A 22,262-nucleotide genomic window follows, 5' to 3' on the forward strand; every position below is an offset into this window, starting at 1 on the left:
GTTCCCTGGAACCTCGTGATCACTTATGCAAGACCAAAAGCCTCAGGTGGATTAGGGTTATTCCCTGCCACTGCCGGACTGTACCACACATGGGTGGCTCCGAAGACATAAAAAAAGACACAGAATGCTATCGAGCACTTAGGCCTATAGTGTGACAGTTTCCTCTGGATGCAAGGCAACACAACAGCATTGGTGTATTGCACTAAATCACTGAAATTGGGCTTAATGTCCTAAAACAGTCTAATGTAAAAATTCTGAAACAAGATTCCCCTTAAGCCTGAGGGCTAGTTACACAGCTTTTTTTTTTCACGTCCCAAAAAACAATTAAGCAAACAAACAACAAACACCAACAACAACAACAACAGCAATGATAATAATAAAAGGAAATCCTTACAGGTGTAGTGCAACAGTCTAAATCGTGAAAGCTCAGAGCATTTGCGTAACTCACTAGAACATTCTAACAGAGGTACAGACTGAAAAGCAATCTAGAACGTTCCAGCTGGACACCAGAAGAAGGATCCTGCGATTACACAGAGTGACATGTACTGTAGGTGTTGATTAGGGATGGAGTAGTGAATTCTGGCACGATGTTTGTCACTCAGATTTCCTTCTCACTTTCTGCCTACCCATTCTCACTTTCTCTTTCTTTTGTCTTCCCTGCCCCACCCATTTGCCTCACCTTACTAAATGTTAAGAAGACACCACAGACAAAATATTGTACTTTGTACTTTCCTCTGTGCACATAATCTCGACTTGTTCCTTTGCAGCTTGCAGGCTGATACACTCCTACCTTTAAAAAAAGCTGATGTTTTATGAAAAGACAGAAATAAACATTACTTCTCCCATACACCACAGTTCTCATAGTTGTTTTTTTTGCCATTCAGCTAGTACGTGGCAGGGCTCAGGTAACAGAACAGTCTTTTTAAAGCAATAGATTACTCATGGCATGAGGCAATATTAATGTTGAAAGGGAAAACTGAAGATTGCTGTATTTTCAACTTTTTCAGCTTCAGAGGATTATAACCCAGTGCATAAGAATCGCAGTTACATAGACTTATGGTACATGTGTGCTAATGAATGATTCAGTGAAACAATGAAACCAAACTCTACAAGAAACTCAAACTTTACTACTGGATGAATTTACCTACTAAAGTACTTGGAAATGGCAAGTAAACATTTCCTACATTTCTCAATAAACGCTTAGAAATAAGAAGAAAACAAGCGTAAGTCTTCTTCTGTCTCCATGTTAACGTGAAACACTTGCAATGCTTGTGGATAGGTCTGTGACTCTAGAAACTTCTCAAAACGCATGAAAGAAGAAAGGTTGAGTTGGATTGCCTATGAAGAGGTAGGTGTGAAGGTGTGCTACAATTGCACAGATACTGTAGGCATGTTTTCTGAGGAAACCAGTGTACCAATATTGAAAATTAAACCACATCGGTTCCTGCTCTATATCCTTCCGATTTTACCATATGTAAAATATATTCTATATAATAACATTATTTGACAAATTACAGTATGTGAATTTCTGGAAAGCAGAAGCAAGAAGCCTGCCATGAAAAGATCTAAAAACTAAAAACCAATGTTGTCCAGATTAAAATGCCAAGAAGCTTTATGTGAGGGTGAAGTGGTATAATCACATCGTAAATAATTGAAGCCTTTGGGAAAGGAATGTGTTTGCATGTTTTGAGAGTCATTAAAAGCTGCAGGGATTGGGCCAGACTCCTGAAAGGACAGAGGAATGTTTCCTGTCTGAAGACTCCCAAGGGAATCACTCACAACTGACAGCCCACTGGAGCTCAGCAGGTGTGATGCTGGTCAGTACCTGGATGGGAGACCTCCTGGGAAAAACAAAAAGGTTGCTGCTGGAAGAGGTGTTAGTGGGGCCAGTAGGGGCCCTTGCAGTCTGTGTGGGTCCTAATGCCCCAGTACAGTGATGGGGATGACATACTGTAAAAGGCGCCATCCTTTGGATGAGATGTAAAACCTAGGTCCTGACTCTCTGTGGTCATTAAAAATTTTGTGAGCGCTCCTTGAAAAGAGTAGTGGTGTAACCCTGGTGTCCTGGCCAAATTTCTCATTGGCCCTTACCAATCATGGCCTCCTAATAATCCCCATCTGTGAATTGGCTTCATTACTCTGCTCTCCTCCCCACTGATAGCTGATGTGTGGTGAGCGTTCTGGCGCACTATGGCTGCCGTCACATCATCCAGGTGGGCCTTTCTATGTGGATGATCATCTAGTTTAGGCTTCGTCCAGTATTTAAAATTGTGTTTAGCTAGGGGTGGCACAGTGGTTAGCATTGATGTCACGCAGTGCTGGGGCACTGGGCCCTTTTCCTGGGGTGCTCTCTACAGTACGTGGAGCTTGTGTTCTCTCCCCATGTTCAATCATTCACAATCTAGCTGCCGTCACATCATCCAGGTGGGGCTGCACACTGCGGGTGGTGGAGGGGAGTCCCCATTACCTGTAAAGCACTTTGAGTGGAGTGTCATTATTATTCATTCCTGGGCTGCTATCTGCACGGAGTTTGTATGTTCTCACCGTGTTCATGTGGGTTTTCACTTGAGTGCTGCAGTTTCCTTCCACAGTATAAGACATGCTGGTACAGCAGGTTAATTGTCTTCAGGGAAAATTGGCCCAGGTGTGAGTGTGTGTGTATTTGCATCTGTGTGTTTGCTCTGTAATTGACTGGTTCTGTCCAGTGTGTCCTGCCTTGTGCCTGTTGCTGGCTGGTATAGGCTCCAGATCCCCCGTGACCCAGAATTGGATAAAGGAGTTAGAAAATGGATGGAGGTGCACATACTGTAGAGAATATCGGTAAAGTACTACTATACACTGCATTAAGGACTTACCTATAAACATTTCAGGACTACAGGTAATAAATGCAGCCACAGGTATTACTAAACCTACAGACTGAGCACCCCAAGCGTATATCAGAAAAGTGCATTGCTGGAAGTAGATATAAATAAAAGTACAAAAACAGAAGTAGATTAAGAAAAAACGAAATTCTGGAAAACATTTCTTTCTCTAAGAAAATTACCTGGCAGCCGAAAACAGCTTGAGACAGATGAAATACCTTTCATCATTTTGTTTACTTTTTTATCTCCTGCTTCCCACACTCCCATGCTGGAGACATGGGAGAAAGAGTCTTTATTAAGGAGCTGAGGGAGCTGTACGGAAATTGATAAGTATAGCCTGATTGCTGTGCACCCGCCAACAGTGTAGACTCTCCCAAATGCCATTGAATGAAAAATAAATGAGTCCATTTGACACCTGCCTTATTAAACTGGCTCAGGATGAGCTTGTCCTTATGTGAACTGTTTTGTCTCGTGGTCTTCAACTCTCATTTCCAGTGGCTTTGTACATAACATACGACTCAAGGTGAATTTCTCATCAATCCCTCAAGAGCTAAATGAAGTCTTAATTATTTCCAGGTCTTGCCTCTCAACATTACAAGAAACTCCTAACTGTACCAAATTCAGTAAAAGACCTTTAGAACACATCTCCTGTCTTTACTTTTCACTTTGTTAAGTCTCTCCTTTTAGGGGGCACTCAGTCATAATCATACAAGTGGTATCTTCACACCACTCACTCCTCAGCCAAGCACAGAGATTAGATGTCTGAACCTGTGGTTCTTTAAAGAAGATAATGGCCATGCTTTGTGGAAATCAAGTTCTGTGGTATTCCTGTCAAACCCAGTTTAGAATGAGGGTCTGTGTCAACCTGTGAGCATCAAAGGAAGAAGCAGATGCTAAATCCGCGCTGAAAAGTACAAGGAACAAAAGTGGACGAAAAACACATTTCTGACGTGAAGCCTTCTTCAGCTGTGAGGAGGAGAGCTGGAGAGATCAGAAGCATGAGGCAACGGAGCAGGGAAGGCCAAGCATCCAACTCATTGACAAGCAGATTATTAAATTAAGTGTTGAGAAATGATCTGGGATTCACGTACTGTACAACTCAAGAGCGAACTTCACTTCTTAGTACTAGAAAGCAGCTTCTTCTGAGAAAAGCAAAGCATAGGGTATAATGAAATAATGAATTACACTCCCTGGGAAACCTTCAGCATATGAAAACATTGTTTCTGCCACTGAATTTCTTCCAGGAACCTTAGCAGCTCCCAAAACAAGCAAACGAAATTATTTTATCAAAATGCCAAACAAAGCTGAGACTATTAAATAAACCCCAATGACCGCTACAACCGTCCAGATAATATTTGAGGCATTTCAAGTATGAAGATGAAAACCATGATGGGGAGTTTTCGTGTTGTTGTTATGATCTGCAGATTCTGTGTCGGCCACTGCCAGAACAGAATTGCAAGGATACACAGTACAGGAACTCGAAAGAAACAATTTCTATATTTCTACATTCTGACCAGAGCTCCAAATTGCTGCCTGCAATGTAATGTTCTTCGTCAGCGAGTTTCATCCTTGCCCCAAGACGACCCTAGCCCTTCAGATTTTGTAGGAGATTGGACTAAAGATCTTCTTAACCTTGATACATTAAATTGGTTATTGATTAATTGAAAGCATGTTTGGGAAGACACGTTTTCAGGGTAAAGACCAGAGACTATACTATATATACTGTAATACGCTGTCTTTTTGAGAAGCCAATACCTTATTTACCTTATTGATTAAGAAGCTACAAAGGCAAGAAAACTATTCTGTGGTTCCCAGAAGAACCAGAGAAACACAACTGCTCTTATCAGTACATTCCAACATCACAATGCTTTTCATCATTCTTAGTGCATTTTCTTCAGCGCTTGAAGTTCCGTATGAACTTTCTACAGCACCTTGAGACCCACTCAGCAAGAAAAGAAATAAACAGCATCTGGACCTTGAAGTCAAGAATGTCTCTTTGTTTTCAGAGTTCTGGGGGGGAGGTTTCTTGGCAAGCCAAGTGGAGTCTGTTGATGTAAGACAGTCACAGCAGACAAACCTCTCCCCAGGTGTCATCACTCAATACACAGCTACCTTAGGACTATCGTCTGTCTTGATCTCCTAGTAAACTCAGCCTAACATTTAATCCTTTTAAACAGCTAAGGCCTCTCTCTCTCCAGCACTCACTGTTACTTTTACATTAATGGCAAATAAGTCACTTTCGGGATAGCAGGAGAAATTTATTTGAATTTTCAAGTTATTCAATGTTAAAGTTAATTTGTTTAAAATACAGATTTTTTAAATGTAGGGGTGCATTTGGGATTTTCAAATTCTTTTTTTGTAAGCATAGAAGTTGTGGCTAATTTCATTTTAAGCTCTCCAATCCTGAATTGCCTATTTTGTTATAATCCCCTAGTGCAGTCAGCTTCTTTTCATTAAATGGAGTTTATAACTGAAGTTCCAGAGGAAGGTTAGATCCTGATGTAATCTACTCACTTACACGTGTAAGTCACACCAAGGACTTCCCTTCATGTATCTCTGCTGTATCCCTCCTGCCACCTCATCTACACAAAAGCGCCTAGCTCACTTGTTGCAAAAGTATAGGCTATCCACACAGCTAGACTACCATTCCCTTAGCTAGGCAACTCAGGCCAAATACTTTCTATGTTTCATCCCTCTATCACAATCATTAAGATTTACCCAACTACTGAAAGAAGTTAGCCTCATTAGTTCATAGTTACCCTTGCGAAATACTAGTTATTAGATATTCTGTGTTTTTTTTAAACTGACCGATTGCAATGCTTTCTCAGGTAAACAGTCTTGTCCAATACTGGTCTTATCAGTTTGGAAAAGGTTTAATGCTCTTTTAATGTTCATTAGCTGCTGAAACAAAAGATCCATATTTTTTTCAGAAGAAACACTGGCAATAAAATAACACCAGTTAAGGATTGTAGATAAAGAAAATGCACAAAAATAAGTAAGATAAAGAATCATAATTGGCTTGGTAGACAAAGACAAGAGAGAGCAAAGTAAAAAGAAACATAATACATTAAATATTACTATAATTTAGATCACCAAGTATTTTTTTCCTTTTAAACCAGATTTTACTCTGTTTACTTAGAACACACATGTCAACTGCAAACTTGAGGCTTCGTGGCCCTGAAAGGAATCCAGGGCTAACAACAGTGAGAATCCCGATCCCTCTCCACCAAAATAGTATCATGTGCTAGGTGGATGTGGAATAAATGCTTTGCAGCTGTTGTTGCTCTGACTTAACCTAAAGACATATTAAGCTCTGTGTTCTGGAAACATTGTGCAACACCTCATTTTCTTTTTTATTCTCCAACACATTGCCTTCTTCTTAGAGAAAGGAATGTTTTCCAGAACTTTGTTTTTTCTTCATCTACTTCTGTTTTTGTACTTTTATTTATATCTACTTTCGGCAATGCACTTTTCTGACAGATGCTTATTTTAATCTTTGGGGTGCTCAGTCTGTAGTTTAGTAGTACTCTTGTAGATGCATTTATTACCTGTAGTCCTGGAATGTCTATAGGTAAGTCCTTAATGCAGTGTATGGTAGTACTTTACCCATATGCTCTATGTGTACCTCCATCCATTTTCTAACCACTTCATCCAGTTCTGGGTCACGGGGGATCTGGAGCCTATACCAGCCAGCAACAGGCACAAGGCAGGACACACTGGACAGAACCAGTCAATTACAGAGCAAACACGCAGATGCAAATACACACACACTCACACCAGGGCCAATTTTCCCCGAAGACAATTAACCTGCTGTACCAGCATGTCTTATACTGTGGAAGGAAACTGCAGCACTCAAGTGAAAACCCACATGAACACGGTGAGAACATACAAACTCCGTGCAGATAGCAGCCCAGGAATGAATAATAATGACACTCCACTCAAAGTGCTTTACAGGTAATGGGGACTCCCCTCCACCACCCGCAGTGTGCAGCCCCACCTGGATGATGTGACGGCAGCTAGATTGTGAATGATTGAACATGGGGAGAGAACACAAGCTCCACGTACTGTAGAGAGCACCCCAGGAAAAGGGCCCAGTGCCCCAGCACTGTGTGACATCAATGCTAACCACTGTGGCACCCCTAGCTCAACACAATTTTAAATACTGCACGAAGCCTAAACTAGATGATCATCCACATAGAAAGGTTACGAATGAGAAGAGGCCATTTGGCCCAGCTTGCCCATCTAGTGGTATTATGTAAGTTTGACCACTATTCGCCAAGGGACGGAGCACAGTTGTTGGACTGCTGTCACAGGGAGGGTGGTCTTGAGTTTCCAGCGCACAGAAGCTCATGTGACTTTGCAGGGTGCCTGCAGGTGAGCAGTAACATCAGTGAGAGACGCATAGGTCCTACGGGGAATGACAGCTCTCCTGTCAGGCTCTATGGAGCTTGCAACATGTCTAAATGACAAATGGCTTTGTGGTGAGTGTGTTGGAGGAGCACGTCCGTGTGTCTCATTCTCTGCTGAGCGAGTGTGGGAAGCACTCCCAGAGAGTCAAGTTTTCAAATGGGTACTGAATCCAAATTGGGTGCATATACAATTAAAGAAAACAATTATTACAATTGCTTTATTTACAACAGTGATTCTCAAACTGTGGTACGTGGCGCGCCATATGACCCTGGAACTTTGTTGTGTGGACTGAAAAATCGGGACGGGTTTTCATATTTTCTATTTTAATACGTGTCGAATACATAGCCTGTGTACTACAATACAGTGCGCACTGATACTTAAATGGACACAGAGCTACAATGTACAGTAATTCTATACCACTCTATAGAAATGTGTGCTACGAACGCAAGTGATCAATTGTATTTCAAAAAGATTATCTCCAGCAAATGGAGAGGTAGGAGAATGTGCGTGATTTTGGAACAATGCCAATGTTGTAAACACAGGAAAGCCTAGAAATGCGTACTACGAACCCTGGGAATCTTGTGGAGCACAGGAAAGCGTGATACTGTAGATAACAGAAAATATTTAGGAACTGTTCTAGGTTAATTTGAGAAAAATACACCGAACGTCTCTGTGTTTCGCTCCTGAAATGGAAACGGGGAAAAACGCAAGCTTGCGGATTGCTAAAGCAGGTAAGCCCCACACTACTTGTGAAGAACTTTGTTTACCGTTGGCAAAAGAGCTGACACGTACAGTATTATGTGTGGAGAAAAAGCTGCTGAACAGCTCGACTTGCTGCCCCCTCCGAAAGACGCATTCACTCATAATTATTGATATGGCGGATGATGTCAAAAGTACGCTGACGGAGCGTGTTAAGATGAACAGATGCTTTTCACTGCAAGTACATGTAGATGAGTCTTTAAATGTTGATTTGGCCAATTTGCACGTTTACGTTCGATACGAGTTTGAGGGCATGTCCCATGACGACTTTCTGTTCTGTAAGCCGCTACCAACAGGAACTACAGGAGAGCACGTATTTCAGCTTCTGAATGAATTTATCGAAGAGAATGGCATCGACTGGATAAAATGCGTCGGAGTTTGTACAGACGGTGCTAGAGCGATGACAAGCCGACACAGCGGTGTAGTTGCACGAATTAGAGAGGTTGCTCCAGATATGAACTGCAGCATCCACCGCGAGTCCTTGGCCATCAAGAAAATGCCTGAGGATTTAAAATCTGTAAGACTCTGTTGTGAATTGTATCAGGGCTCTACCAATGAATTCACATCTGCTTTGCTCGATTAACAGGCTCACCCCTCTCACTGAAATGGGTTTATTTTATTGTTTATTTTTTAATTGTTGTTGTTGTTCCTTTTGTCATTCTGTAAAGTGCTTTGAGAAGCCACCTTTAAAGGCACAAATAAATATATCAAATAAAGTTTATTATAATATTTATTATATGTGTATGTGAGTGTGTGCGCGCACACGCACTCATGTTGGTCATTGAGATTTTCTGGGGTTCCTATGAGAAGATGACTTGTAGGTGGTACTTGGATGCTTTGGTTTGATCAGGGGTGGTACTTGGTCCAAAAAGTTTGAGAACCACTGACATGCATAATACATATGAATAACCTTACTGATGCACTTTAGTTATTGCGTGACTTTAACATTGATGTGGTTGGCCATGTATTCCACTGCATACTGTAGTTATAGCTAGCATTCTCTTTCCATGAAGGTTAATATTGCCAGGTGAAGGGTGAGGAAATAAAAAGGAAACAAATGCTTTTTGTGTCACAAAGTACACATAGAGAAAGTGGAATATATTATCATCAGAAGAAGAAAAAGAGCTTGTGAATTTTCAAATGCTTTTTATCCTAAAGGGTCTAAAAGCACTTCACATATAGGCGTGGACTCACACCATCAACCACTGAAGTGCAGTCCCCACGTGGGTAACATGTGTAGCCAACAGTCCCAGGACACCTCAAATCAGGTGGAGAAATGCAAAATGCACTCATTATTTGAATTAATTAAGGGGGAAATTTAGATAGGCAAAGGGGGCTTTTACATCTCCTGTTATGTAGCGAGCCCAGTCCCCATTCAGTGGCATTGCTTTGGAAAAATCTGGTTCTTAACAATAGACCTACTGTAGACCCATAAAGTTGGAATTCCTCTGTCACTCACTGCCAGCTTTGTAAAACCATAACTTCAGCCAGTGGAGTCTCCGTCCTTGGGTGGCAGGTGCTCTGAGTAAATATTTTTCAATCCGCTATCTTGGATAGATACAGCCTTTTGTGTAAAGCCAGAAGACACAGGTGCTAATTGATGCACCCGCTTTTCCATGCACAGAAGTTCCCTGTGTCATTTTCCTCCCTCCTGGCTTTAACGTAAGGAACATTCAATTTCCACCCATCTCTGACTCTTGAGTTCTGACTAACATTATTGCGTCTACCACAGTTTGTTATGTGCTCTTCTGGTTCCAGCAGTGCTGTGGAAAGCCTGGGCCTGGTATTTGAGTTCAAAGATCACATCGCCTCATTTTCTTATCAGATCGGTTTGCACAAACATTTGTATTTTGGTATTGTGTGTTAGTGCATACCGTATATTCTGACTTATTAGATGACTCAGCTGCTGAAAATTATAATTAAAATTATTCTACCAGTTCTGTCACCCTTTTCGCCGTTAGTGCACTGCGAGCTTCGTCCTCTGTTTCAGCACCTCAACAAAGGCAGTCTGTTTTGGTGCGATTTTTTTTTTCTTTACCAGGTTCCCTTTTTAGACCCAGCTTTGTAGAAAGGGCTGTTTCTTCTTCTTCTTGTGGATTCTCAGTGTTTGGGGGGCAGATAAATGGTTACTCTCAGAGCACCTGCTGGTGGAAGAGGGCTTATCACACTGTCACAGAGTCTGCGCTCATCCTCCCCTGACCCCCTCAGACAAGGGGAAAAAAACAAAACAACAAAGCGTTCTTTCTCCTTTCCTCTTTTTGTCTAACCATCTCACGCTCACTGGACAGGAAAACAATGTGAAATATTCCAAGGACAACCTGGCTTGTAAGGAGATAAAAACCAGGTTCCCAGGCTACTACAAGTAAGACATTCCCTCCCTGACATCTCACGACCAGTGGACATACATTGTCCGCACTTCCCTGAAAGCAGGAAGGATAAAAGGCTCTGTTTCCTCCAGCCCCCATTTAAGCACAAAACAAGACAGAAGTCTGCGTGTACCTCTCCGAATTGTAGCTTAACCGCTCACTTTCCTCAGAGATGTCCATCCTCCTGTTTCTTGTGGCATTGCTGTTTGGCTGTCCTGTGGGAAAGGCCTCTACCCTGCGTCCCTCCAGGGTGCTCCCCTCAGCAGGGCCTGTGGCCTCTGTCTCCGACGTGCCCGTGGTACCGATGACCAGGTGAGAAGTGACCTCCACGTGTTTTTCCATGCAGGGCGCTTATCGATTGGGTGTGCGGAATAGTGCATGCCTGAGAGGAGAGAGGAAAAAACCCCAGAAAGGTGACATAAAAGAAATCCCAACAGTGCCAGGTGGCAGGTTAAAGATTGGATAACAGCACTAAACAATACTCTAGTACTGGTCAAGAGTCAAGCTGATCGAATTAGGGAATTAAATTATGTTGTATATTAAATGGGATAATTGTATTGGTGCAGTACAAAGGATACTGTACAGTATATAAGATTGTTTTACATGGCTTAGTGTCTCTAATACTACAGCCAGTTCTTTGGTTCTTAAGGGGCAGTTGTTACAAGGAATGATAATCGGTTTAGATTTTTTATATAATGTTTTCTTTCTTTCTTTATTAATAAATGACTTAATGAAATTATGAAAAGCACCATTTGTAAAGAATGCTCTTGTCGCATTTTGAAAGAAAGTCTTAAATGTGAATACTATCAAACACATGCCACAGAGCATGTGAAATGCCATTTTCTCTATCTTCTTGTTAAATGTTGACTGTTTGAAGAGAGTGGTATTTTTGAAGATAAACAGTGACAAATCTTCTTACAGTATATTTGAAACAACTGCTGTGAAGACGTAATTTCATTTTATTTAATTACAACATGACAATAATGTAAACCTTTACCATTTAATTATAATTAATTAATATTAATCGGCCTCAAGCTGACACTTTAGCAAGTCTTGTGTTCAACCAGCATGCTCTTACAGCATTTATTAAAGAGATCCAATATGATATGCAGCATAGAAAATGGATATTGAAGGATAACGATTAGTCTTTATAAAAAGCAATTTCAATTTAAGTATTAAGGCAACACAGCAGGACTTCTTTGTAAAATGAAAGGCCAGCTCTTAGTGTTTACCAGTTTATTAGTGCTTGTCCTGTCTCACCTTTGGGGAGAGTGTGATTATTTAATACATGATACTTCAAAACTTAATAAATACCTTGATAGTTAATTCAGATCTCAGTGTTTAAAAATAACGATCTTTGGAATTGCCAGGGGTCCCTTCACAGTACCTTGTCCACAGAATTAGTGCACATAAAATCATGCTGAGGTAAACATTGCAATGAAACTAACCTGTTCTTTCATGTTTCGTGAAATTGCGGAGCCTGTGCTAACTTTCCTGGAGCAAAATGGAGGGAATTCCACCTTCTTAAAAAAAAACATAAAACACATTGGTTGCATTAGAAACTGGAAAAAAATAATTTGGAGCCAAATAGCTTTCCCTTAACCTCATCCTGTCTTACCAAAGACAGTTAAGTTACCTCAGGGCACAAATGGCGTGCATTATGCTCATTAAAAAGACACTACTGTTAGTCTGTTACTAAGTTGAGACAGGGTATTACATGATAGATCCATAGTTGAGTTCTTCAGGTTTGGCATAGAGAAGAAGTTCTTGTATTTTTACAGAGATATTTTATTGGTTATTCATCTGGGAGGGTTGCATGTGATTTCAGAGCTAACCCGAGGCCATTAAAGCAAAAGATCAAGTAATTTTCTAATTACAGTAAACTGCAATTCATTTGGATTTAATAGCAAAAGAGAGTTTGAAAATAAATCTTTGTATGAGTCGCCTTCTTATTTTCAACAAAGATATTGGCTTCATTAACACTACTCCACACTCCAGTAAGGAATACTACAGCTAATACGCTCGGTGGCTCATTAACAGATACCCCCAATTCACTCTCCCTGATCACAGTGTTCGTGTCTGCGGTTCAGTTGCATGTTACTTTGCTGTTTCGTTTACACCGAGATGCTAGGGCCTCTTCTCTGCGCTCAGATATGTGCTGTTTTACTGCGGTTCTTTCTCATGTGGTACAGTTTTACATCCAAAAAGCAATGCCAGGAGGCTGAGATGTAACACCGCAGTGAAGTTAAGAAAACAACATTCCTTCAAAAACAAAGACTCAGCTGTCTAAAATTGCACAACCAAGCGAGCTGCCAGCCAACTGAAGAGCCGCTGAGATATTAACTGGGTTTACCTAATTACACAGAAGCCATCTGAAAATATTGTGCTAAATATTTGTGTTATATAGTATACCCACATCCGTAGATAGAGATATTTAGTCAAAGCAAAGATCTTTAAGGGAACTAAAGGAGTTGTTATTTAAAGTTTTGTGTTAAAATGTGCTATCTCCTAAACTGTGAAAATAACTCAAGATTGTCTGCTACAAAAAAGCTGGACACTGACAGTGGAGCAGTGTGTCAGGCTCGTGGAGATATTCAGTAACCTTTTTCCCCCAATTGCACATCCACAAAAAAACAGAATAACAAAACAAAAGGCTCAATGGTTTGCTTAATGATAAACATTCATAAGGCTTGCTGAGACTACAGTGGGTCAGAGTCGCTGGCACATTCTGGAATATAAAAAAACGTAAACATGAAATAAGGGTAAGAATTTAATAGAACATAGCAATTATACTATAGAAGTGTTAAAGAAAAAACAGAAATGTCAGAAAACTACAGAACTGTAGTAGAATGTAACTTGACCTGTTTGTCTCCAACTCTGAAACTAGTTGTCAAGGGGAACCACTGCAGACCATCAGAACGAAGCTACTTGAAGCTTTCAGCCTGAAACAGGCTCCTGATGTGAATCCGGAAGGCATGAGTGAGCTGAGAGACCACTGGAAAGCTGCCCTAAGTGTTTTTTCCAAGAATTCAGAGACATCCGAGACAGCCACTGGTAAAGAATATCCCACTGTACAAAAAACACTCTTTGAAAGATGAATCCTTAGTCAATTAATTAGAAGACAGTGAAGACCAATTCTATTGATTAACCGAACACTACTCTCTAGTCTAGAGTATCTATTCCCGGTGTGCGCACACTCAGGTTGCTTTACAAATCAAAGTTACAATTGTAGAATAATACAAAATGTGGGTAAAAATTCGAGTTTAAGGAGAACAATTTTCAAACTCAATTATTAAATAGTTACAAACTATTGAAACAGTTATTATTGGTATTATTTGTAGTCAAGGTGCTAGGCACTTTCTAATTCTTTATTTTGAGCCACATGCAGACAATACTTTTTTATTTGATTGTGTTAAACCTGATGTGAGGGGCTCAAGCTGGAAAAGCAAGACAGCACAGGTATCCCTGTTGTCCAGACATCAAAGGCTCAGTCTGAACTAGACCCCCTCACCAGCAGTGACCAGGAAGACACTGACAGCACTCAGCCGGCTGGGTGAGGTCAGAGTGGGGCTGGTTTGTCAGTGAGACCAGCATTGCTCCAGTCACCGATGCTGTATCGCCTGTGGTGCTTGTGTTTCACACCACAGTGTGCACAGACCTTCTTCAGAGTGGCTCAGCCCTATAAGAAATGCTGTCAACTCCCAATCATCCAGCAGAACACAAGAGTGTCACTTCTACTCCGTCTGAGGCTACCCTCAAGGCCTGTCTGTTGGCGGTCGATGCAGTAAAAAGTCGATTAACAACTGGCAGTTCTTAATTGGCTATTGATTTGCTTGTTTTAATATCTATCCATCCATCCTTTATTCAGGTGAGCAGGTGCCTATCTCAGCCAGGATACACCCTTGACGGGATACCAGTGCATCGCAGGGAACACACTGACACAGACACTCACATGAGAGCCAGTTTTTCCCATGAACCTACCAGCATGTCTTTGGACTGTGGGAGGAAACCGGTGCTTCCCGAGGAAAGCCACACACACAGGGAGAACATGCAAACTCCACACAAATAGCACCCCAGGAATTGAATCCAGGGCTCCAGCACTGCAAGGCAGCAATGCTAATGACTGTGCCACCCCTTGTGTTAATATAATATATATGTTAATATAAAATTAGCAAAACATCCAGAGCTTATCCAGGACTATTGAGAGAATAAAAAGTTCAATTCCAGAACCATTTTAGTAGCTAAATGCTCCAGAATATGAGCTTCTCTTTCCAGGATATCTGTATGTGTGCAAACAGACCTGTAGACTGGTATTGGTGTGGTTGTGACTGTCAGCATTTTTCTGCAGTGGGTAACACCGTCACCCTCCAGGAGTCTTACCTGAACAACTCCAAAAGCACCACAACGAGGGTGAGCTGCTGCAAGATGACATCACAGGTCTTTATCAAAGGTAGGCTTTATTTCAGAACGCGACACTGAACCATACTGCCTTCTGAAGCATGGTCATTCAAATACCTATCATCCACTGTGACTACAATAATTCAAGTGCTTAACTGTCAAGACTTTAATAGGTTTTAGATTTAGGTGAAAGATTTATTTAATTACATGCTGAAGGGTTTCCCCGGTTATCAAAATTTCAGTTTATTCCAATATGGTGCACGGTAAATTAATGTTTAATAGCATTCAATTAGAAAATATGAATACAAAGAATTGTGATACATGGCCTAATACAGTACATACCTAAAAATGCTGAGAAGGTGGGCTCCAATTTATCATAACTGCAGAATGACAAGCCTGTTACATATAAAAACAGACTATGAGAATAATACAAATTATACCGATGTTTAAGAGTTAAGAGTTCATTTTGCTAACGTAATGGTTTTGCAATATCCATTATGTATCCAGTTGTTATGTAATATCTTACCTGACTTAACTTTGTTTTTCTTTTTTTACCTGATATTAATATTGCTCTTAAACTATGTAATCAAAACACGATTTGTGAATCTATGCTTATTTGTATGTTGTGGTGTAAGAGCCAAAAACAATTACCACCACAAATAAAAAATCAATCTTAAAAGGAACAACACATAAAGAGGAGTGCAACTTTATATGTTACATTTAGAAAAATGTTTCTTTCTCTGCCGTTTGGTATGAAAATCTCAGAGGACTGCCGCTTTTCATAACCAAGTCCAAAATGAGTCCAAAATGCTTTAGGCGGTGGGCATGGTTTTTTCCTGAAGGTTTTTCCTTTATGGTCATTGTCTTGTGGTATTTTAAACGAACCTGCGGGACGGGGTCTCTCCCCGGGCAGGAGTGGAGACAAAAAAGGCAGATGGAACAGGAGGTGTACTCTCTTACCACACCAGCTCCCACTCGCGAGTTTTTTCACAAGGCCTCTCTCTCCTGCTCCTGTCAGACCTGGGCTGGGAGACGTGGATCCTGCACCCCGAGAGCTTCGCTTATGCCCAGTGTGTGGCCTGCACGCCCCACAGCGACAGGGCCCGGCTCCGCTGCGGACCAGCCGGCCTCGCCTCCAGGCATCATGCCCCACAGGTGCTCTGCAGGGCTTCCTCTGCGGTATCCCACCCGCGCCGTTCAACACACAGTACAGTACCCTCAGGCACACATCCCAGGCGCTTCCAGACTGTTTTCAGGGGAAGCTGTCAATTATAAATCACTGCTATGGCCCAAGGGCAGAGGCTACTCAAATACGTGTGGGGCTTGCTAAGGATATTTGGTGTTACTATATTTAGATTTTCCACAACAAAGGGTATGAATACCTACACAGTCATGATTTTTCCATTTTTTATTCAATTAATTATCTATTTACTGCTTTCTTTTTGTTTTGTTTTGTTGTTTTTTTTTGCCGTGTGCATTATGTGTATTTAGCAAATGTTATTAACCGTGTTTCCGTAGTGTAGTGGTTATCACATTCGCCTCACATGCGAAAAGGTCCCCGGTTCGAAACTGGGCAGGAACATGTTGGGGCGGAGTAGTGGTTCTGTGGCTAAGGATCTGTGCCTGTGGCTGGAAGGTTGCTGGTTCAAATCCTGCAGCTGGTAGAGGAATCCTACTCTGTTGGGCCCCTGAGCAAGGCCCTTAACCCCAACTGCTCCAGGGGCGCTGTACAATGACCCTGCGCTCTGACCCCAAGCTTCTCTCCCTGTCTGTGTGTCTGAGTCTCATGGAGAGCAAGCTGGGGTATGAGAAAAGATAATTCCTGATGCAAGAAATTGTAAAGGGTTATAAAGTGATGTTATTATTATTATTAACTGCTGCTGCAAAAGTGTCCTGACTTTAAAAGCTTGAAACCAACGAAACGTGAAAACTGGACAGGGGTCTGGCTTCTTTTGCATCTCCTTCAAAACGACAGCAAAATCCCTTGAAAGGGGTACTGTAAAAATCCTAATGTAATCTTCATGTATATTCCATTTACTGGTAGTAGCAGGTCCTGAAAAACATGGGGAAACCTGGAGAATGCAATCATTAATTGAGTAGCCCTTTAAGATCAATGCAAGTTCACCGATTCACTTTCTTTCGGTATTTGAGGTAGTCCAACCGATACTGACTCTATGGTGATTGTATTAGTCTTGAAAAAAAAAACTAAAAAACCGAGAAGGCTTAGTTTAACTGAAAAAGCAACACAATGTGGTTCCCAAGTTATCAGTGCTTTGTCTATGCGGCTGATAAACGAGGATACGCCGTGTGATGTCAATATGTCTCTTTGTGCAAGGTCGACACAGCTGTCCAAGCTCTTCAAGCTGATACCCTGGCTTCTTTCAAAAAACCGCTGGATGAGACACTGTGATTAATTGGCCATTAAAATCAATCAAGCTAGAGAATTCTAACATTCCTCTTCAGAACTTATGTCCCCTTGGGAGTTGAAGAGGAAACACAGCTTCATTAGCAATAGTTTCCCAGTCTGCCAACACACCAGTTTGCCAACACATGATCATCTTAAGGCAAGACGAAACAGGGCTCTGCCACGAAAATGAAGCCTCAAAGCAGGGTCATATTAAGCTATGAGTTCGGCAAATCACCAACGTTTTATTATTATACAATTATATCCTACTCTTGCCCGCTCCCTCATCTACAGTACATATGTAAGTTTCACACTCAGGTTTTCCCCTTCACATACTGTATCTCTCTCGCATCCCACAATGCCTCCCCATCTGCACCCTTACAGCAGCTCCCTGGCTCAATCCTCTCTGTATTAACAAGGGGGAGGGGGGCAGGTTGGGTAGCCTGTCCTAATGGCTACACTGCCATTCCCTCAGCTAGGTGAGTCCGAACAAATAATTTCTACATATTTCTTTCCATTACTGCATTCACTAGCATCCAACAAAACTGCTGAAATGTGCAATTGCGGTCGCTTTCCCTCTGTTATAATAATAATAATAATATTAATAATAATAATAATACACTTTATTTTATATAGCGCCTTTAAAGGTGGCTTCTCAAAGCGCTTTACAGGATGACAATAACAATAAATAAGAAGACTACACATTATCTTGGTCATGGTAGACACATGCTTTGCTGCGTCCCTCTCTTCAGACCCCTGACGGGTCTCTCTGCTCCTGCTCCTCAGGTCTCCTGCTGTGGGCCTGTGGCGTTCCGCATGGTTCCCTTCATCTACCTTGACCACCACAGCACTCTGACCATCTCCAACATCCCACTGGTGCAAGACTGCAGCTGCACTACAGACCCTGGCACTGGTATGGAAAACTAACCACTGGTCTGTCTACAAATTAACTTTCCAAAGTGCTTGGGAGGCCACTCCGTCTTTGTTGTGCCTTTTTTGGTCATGGACAGAAAAAATAACAAAGTGCTTTAGACATAAGCTTAATGCCTTTCAGACGCTGTCATCGTAAGCATTCGGCTGCTCTTTTCATGGCAGTTCTCTGTCGGCTCACACTTTGTTTTCTAGGCCAGTCAAAATGCCAGTTTTAACTTTATTCCCTATTATGGAGAAGATTCTGAGCGCACAACTGAATGGAATGGACAGGGCTTGTCAAAGTAAAAAAACCTTCTGAAACTACAAGATTTCAGCAATGTGATCTGGCAAACGATTAAACACACAAGAACAAAGAATGCCTTTTGAATATTCTTCAGATATATCACCATGCTTTGCAGGCTTAGCAATGCTTTGGATAGACTTTTTGGGCCAGTTTTATATATTTAATAAAAAAAAACATAAATGAAAGGATCCGCTAATATCATTGTCATTTTGCTGTAATTTAATATCTAAGACACCTTTCATGTTTCTGTGGGGTTCTTTTTTATCATTTTAGTTTAGCTCATAACCATATAAATAAATTATTTTACTGTTGATATGTGTTTGGACAGAAATAGTAAAACAAATGTTTATTGTGAGCTAGCATTTCAGCCTGATGTGTTATAGTACAAAACTACATTTTAGTTCACCCGTTGCAGAGCTAAAGTATGTTACCTGGTGTTATTCCCATGTAATATGTATGTCTGTATATGACATATCTTGAGAGGGAATTAAAAAGATTTAGGAGTTTTGTCATTTCCCAGACAAACTAAATGAGAACGGTTTAGTCAATAATTACTGGCTGCACTATTTCAATGGTGTTTAATGTATATGCAATAAATATAGCAAAGGAGACTGAAAAAATAGTATTTGAACCTTGAAAGCTCAAAATGATACACACAAAGAATAAACAACAAAAGGCATATGGATATACATACCCCCTACTTTCAAAGTGAAAATATATTTAAACAATGGCTTTAATATTCTGTAATACCAGTTCTGCTGTTCCCTTCCATAATAACATTGTTTTTAATGATGAGCAACTTTTGTTAAAACACTAGGATGGACTGTATTATCTGGAAGCATGTGGAGTAGTGGCTAGGGTTCAGGATCTATCTAAGACAGGTTCACATCCTGACACGGGTTCCACAAGGTGTGCCACTCTGATTAATTCAGTGAAATACCTGACCTTGTGCGTGCATACCAATTTCAAGTCAATTTGAATAAAAGCATCAGCCAGAATTACTATAATAATGACCTTTGTCATCCTCATACAGTGATACAGTATATCGTGCAGTTTTGGCAACAGCATTCATTTCAGGTTTCCACTGTGACTCAAAAGAAGCTGTAGCGTACCCCTTTTCAGCAGATATGGTTCTGGAGAGGCACCACATTGCTGCATTAAATGGGTTCCACACTGCACGATGTTCTGCCTCCACAGAGGTTGGATGATTCCTTCCAGAGTTCTAATTCCTTCCTAGATCAGCCAGCCAGCCAGCCAATCATGAACACTAGACTGCCACATTCCAGATCTCCAGAGCCACTTCTACAGGAAGAGATGAGATGTCCTGACATGATTGCAGTCAATCGAGACTGAGAGCATCAGGACTCGAGGCTAGCAGGAAGGAAGCAGTCCACTCCAGAAAAAACAAAATGGTTACGTTTGGCAAAATCAGGATGTGGCTATGAGGCAGAATCTCACAGATTCTCACTGGTTTAAGCGCTGGATGGTGCCAAAGGCCACATTGTCAGATATGAGTCAGTGCAGCCCATTGGTTTGTGTTTGTAACATGAACTGTTAAAGCAAAGGTTGTTCACAATCAGTTTTGTTTATTCTATACAAACTGTGTAGATATATTCTATGGAGTGGAGTAGTAGTCAGTGGAATTTTCCCTTAGGATAATTTCTCTAAAATAGAAAGACTATTCTGTTTGCTCATCACATATTTTGTGGAGCCCAAGGGCAAAGTGTACAAACTGGAACTGAAACAAACTGAGCTGTTTTGTTCCATACTACCCACTTCTGGCAGTGTTTGCTGTGACCCAGGTGGTCGATAACATTTTCACACCCCTGCCTGTCCTGAACTTGGATGAGATAGTCTGCATCATGGCGGGTCAACATATAACAATTAAGAAAAGAAAAAGTAAAAAAAAAAATCTTCCACTTGTTAGTGCTTCACTGGAAACATAACACATCGTAATTTACTCAAATGATTAACTGCGATAGAAATCCTGCATGAATTATTTACAGTCCTTACAAATGTATTGCAAGCAATCATTACTTTGTTGATGTTTCAGCTTATCATTCCTTTGAGATGTAAATTATTACTATCCTTGGCTGAAGACAGAGCCATATCAATTTTTTTTAGTTCTTTGATTTGTACAGTACGTTACTGCAAGGTTTTAGCAACCCTGTAATCAGAAGGGCCTCCACAGGCGTGTGTCGAGACGGTGTTTTCTAATTTTACAGTCATCTGCAAATGTTTAGAAAACAGTGATAGAAATAACAGAAAAGGGCTGGAGAACACAAAAGTCGAACATCCAGCTTATAAATTTTGATTTAAAAAAAAATTAACTTGGAGAACAACAGTGATTTGATACTGTACAGTATGTCAACTCTTGCCTCAGAATGCAAAAATGATTTAAAATCCTGATGTATGTTGACTCATTTAAAGCAGAGGTCCCCAGTCCTGGAGGCCTGATGTGTCTGTAGCTTTCCCAGGTGTCTAGTTTAAGGCAACAGCACCTTGACAGTTGGCAGAGGTAGGAAAATTGGTGTGATGAAGCCGATAACAAGCTGAATCAGTTTGATAAGAGCCCATCTGGACTGAAAATCTGAAAATCACATTGGCACCGGGACCGACAACCCCTCATCTGAAACATCTAGAACAATAACTGAGTTGATTCATTTAATTTGCTGCGTCACCCGGAACACATCTGAATACTTTCTAGTAAAAACATTTGAAGGCTCCATCAGTACAGTACAAAGAAGATTGCTGAAGGAGATGGCTTATATCTGATGACCTTGGGTGCATTTAAAAAAATTAAGATACTTTGTAATGAAGACTCTCTCAAACTGATTAGGCAAACATCCATGGAGTTCATCTTGGGCTTCAAAAAACTGAAGGCTTCAGAAAGTTGTTGAAAAATTTATTATACTGTGATTCACTGACTTAATGGACAAGGTCTATTTCAAACTGATCTTTCATCTGAGTTCTTGAAGCCCAAAATATACATGTACATTTTTGCTTTGGGTTGGTAATCTGCTCAGAATTGTGTGTAATGACACTAAAATACATTTTATACACCACTTGGCAAAACGTTTAGACATTTATCACTGTTGGATCCTTTGTATTTGTTTTTTCTTCATGCAGAAGAAAAGTTCTCTTGTAATCATTTGCTAATTTTTGTAATGAAATCACTGTATTTTGTCATATAAATAGCAGCCTTTGTCTTTTATGGATGTGTAGAGAGGAACAAATGACAGTAAAAATGAGACACTCTGTACCTGACAGTGAGCTGATTAGATTGGTAAATGTGAAGAATTTGCTACTGCAACACTTCATATTGGCTGCTCATGTATAGTTTACCATGATTTGTTGTGGTCAATTTTCTGTAGATTATGACCAGTGTGACTTACAGACTGCTGAATAACCAGCTTGATTTATTCACACCCAAACTAAACTGTATTAACAGTCAAAATTGTATTAATAACAGTCAAAGTTGTTAGAATTGAAGAAAACAACAGTGGAGTCTTGGAGTTAATTGCTGATGCTTATAACATACTATACATATATTATAACTCCCAATTGTGTCTACATTGCAGTGCATGTTACCTTTATCTTTTATGTCTTAGGAAACAAATTTCTGCTACTTTCTAATCAGATATATTTCATGCTATGAGTATAATGATGTATTCTGCATTTTTACATTACTGCATGTACGGTAATCCTCTGCTTATTGTTTTATCTTTTGGTTAAATAAAAGCATTACAAAATATTGCTAAGTCATTTTTATTTTACACCTCAAACATTTTCCAGCCACTATCTATGATCATATTTTACTATGTCAATTTAAAAATACATGCATACTT

At 40.6% G+C, this 22,262-nt stretch overlaps 1 protein-coding gene across 1 annotated transcript; it reads left to right on the plus strand.

Annotated features, from left to right (window-relative positions):
- Positions 1-10,350: 10,350 nt before the first annotated feature.
- On the plus strand, positions 10,351-22,168 carry gsdf (gonadal somatic cell derived factor). The gene is made up of 5 exons (XM_088630426.1): positions 10,351-10,708; positions 13,284-13,450; positions 14,745-14,846; positions 15,813-15,949; positions 17,985-22,168. The coding sequence occupies exons 1-5, from the start codon at positions 10,569-10,571 to the stop codon at positions 18,123-18,125; spliced, it is 687 nt and encodes a 228-aa protein (XP_088486552.1). The 5' UTR covers positions 10,351-10,568; the 3' UTR covers positions 18,126-22,168.
- Positions 22,169-22,262: the final 94 nt, after the last annotated feature.

This window comes from Lepisosteus platostomus, chromosome 4, assembly GCF_059453375.1.
Source record: "Lepisosteus platostomus isolate fLepPlt1 chromosome 4, fLepPlt1.hap1, whole genome shotgun sequence".
NCBI classification, from domain to species: domain Eukaryota; kingdom Metazoa; phylum Chordata; class Actinopteri; order Semionotiformes; family Lepisosteidae; genus Lepisosteus; species Lepisosteus platostomus.

What these genes read in the sequence shown, in the direction of transcription:
- gsdf (XM_088630426.1), top strand. Translation starts at nt 10,569, where the DNA reads ATGTCCATCCTCCTGTTTCTTGTGGCATTGCTGTTTGGCTGTCCTGTG. An exon ending in ATCACAGGTCTTTATCAAAG is followed by an intron (nt 14,847 to 15,812) that starts GTAGGCTTTATT and finishes TGCTCCTGTCAG; the next exon opens with ACCTGGGCTGGGAGACGTGG. An exon ending in CCAGGCATCATGCCCCACAG is followed by an intron (nt 15,950 to 17,984) that starts GTGCTCTGCAGG and finishes CCTGCTCCTCAG; the next exon opens with GTCTCCTGCTGTGGGCCTGT.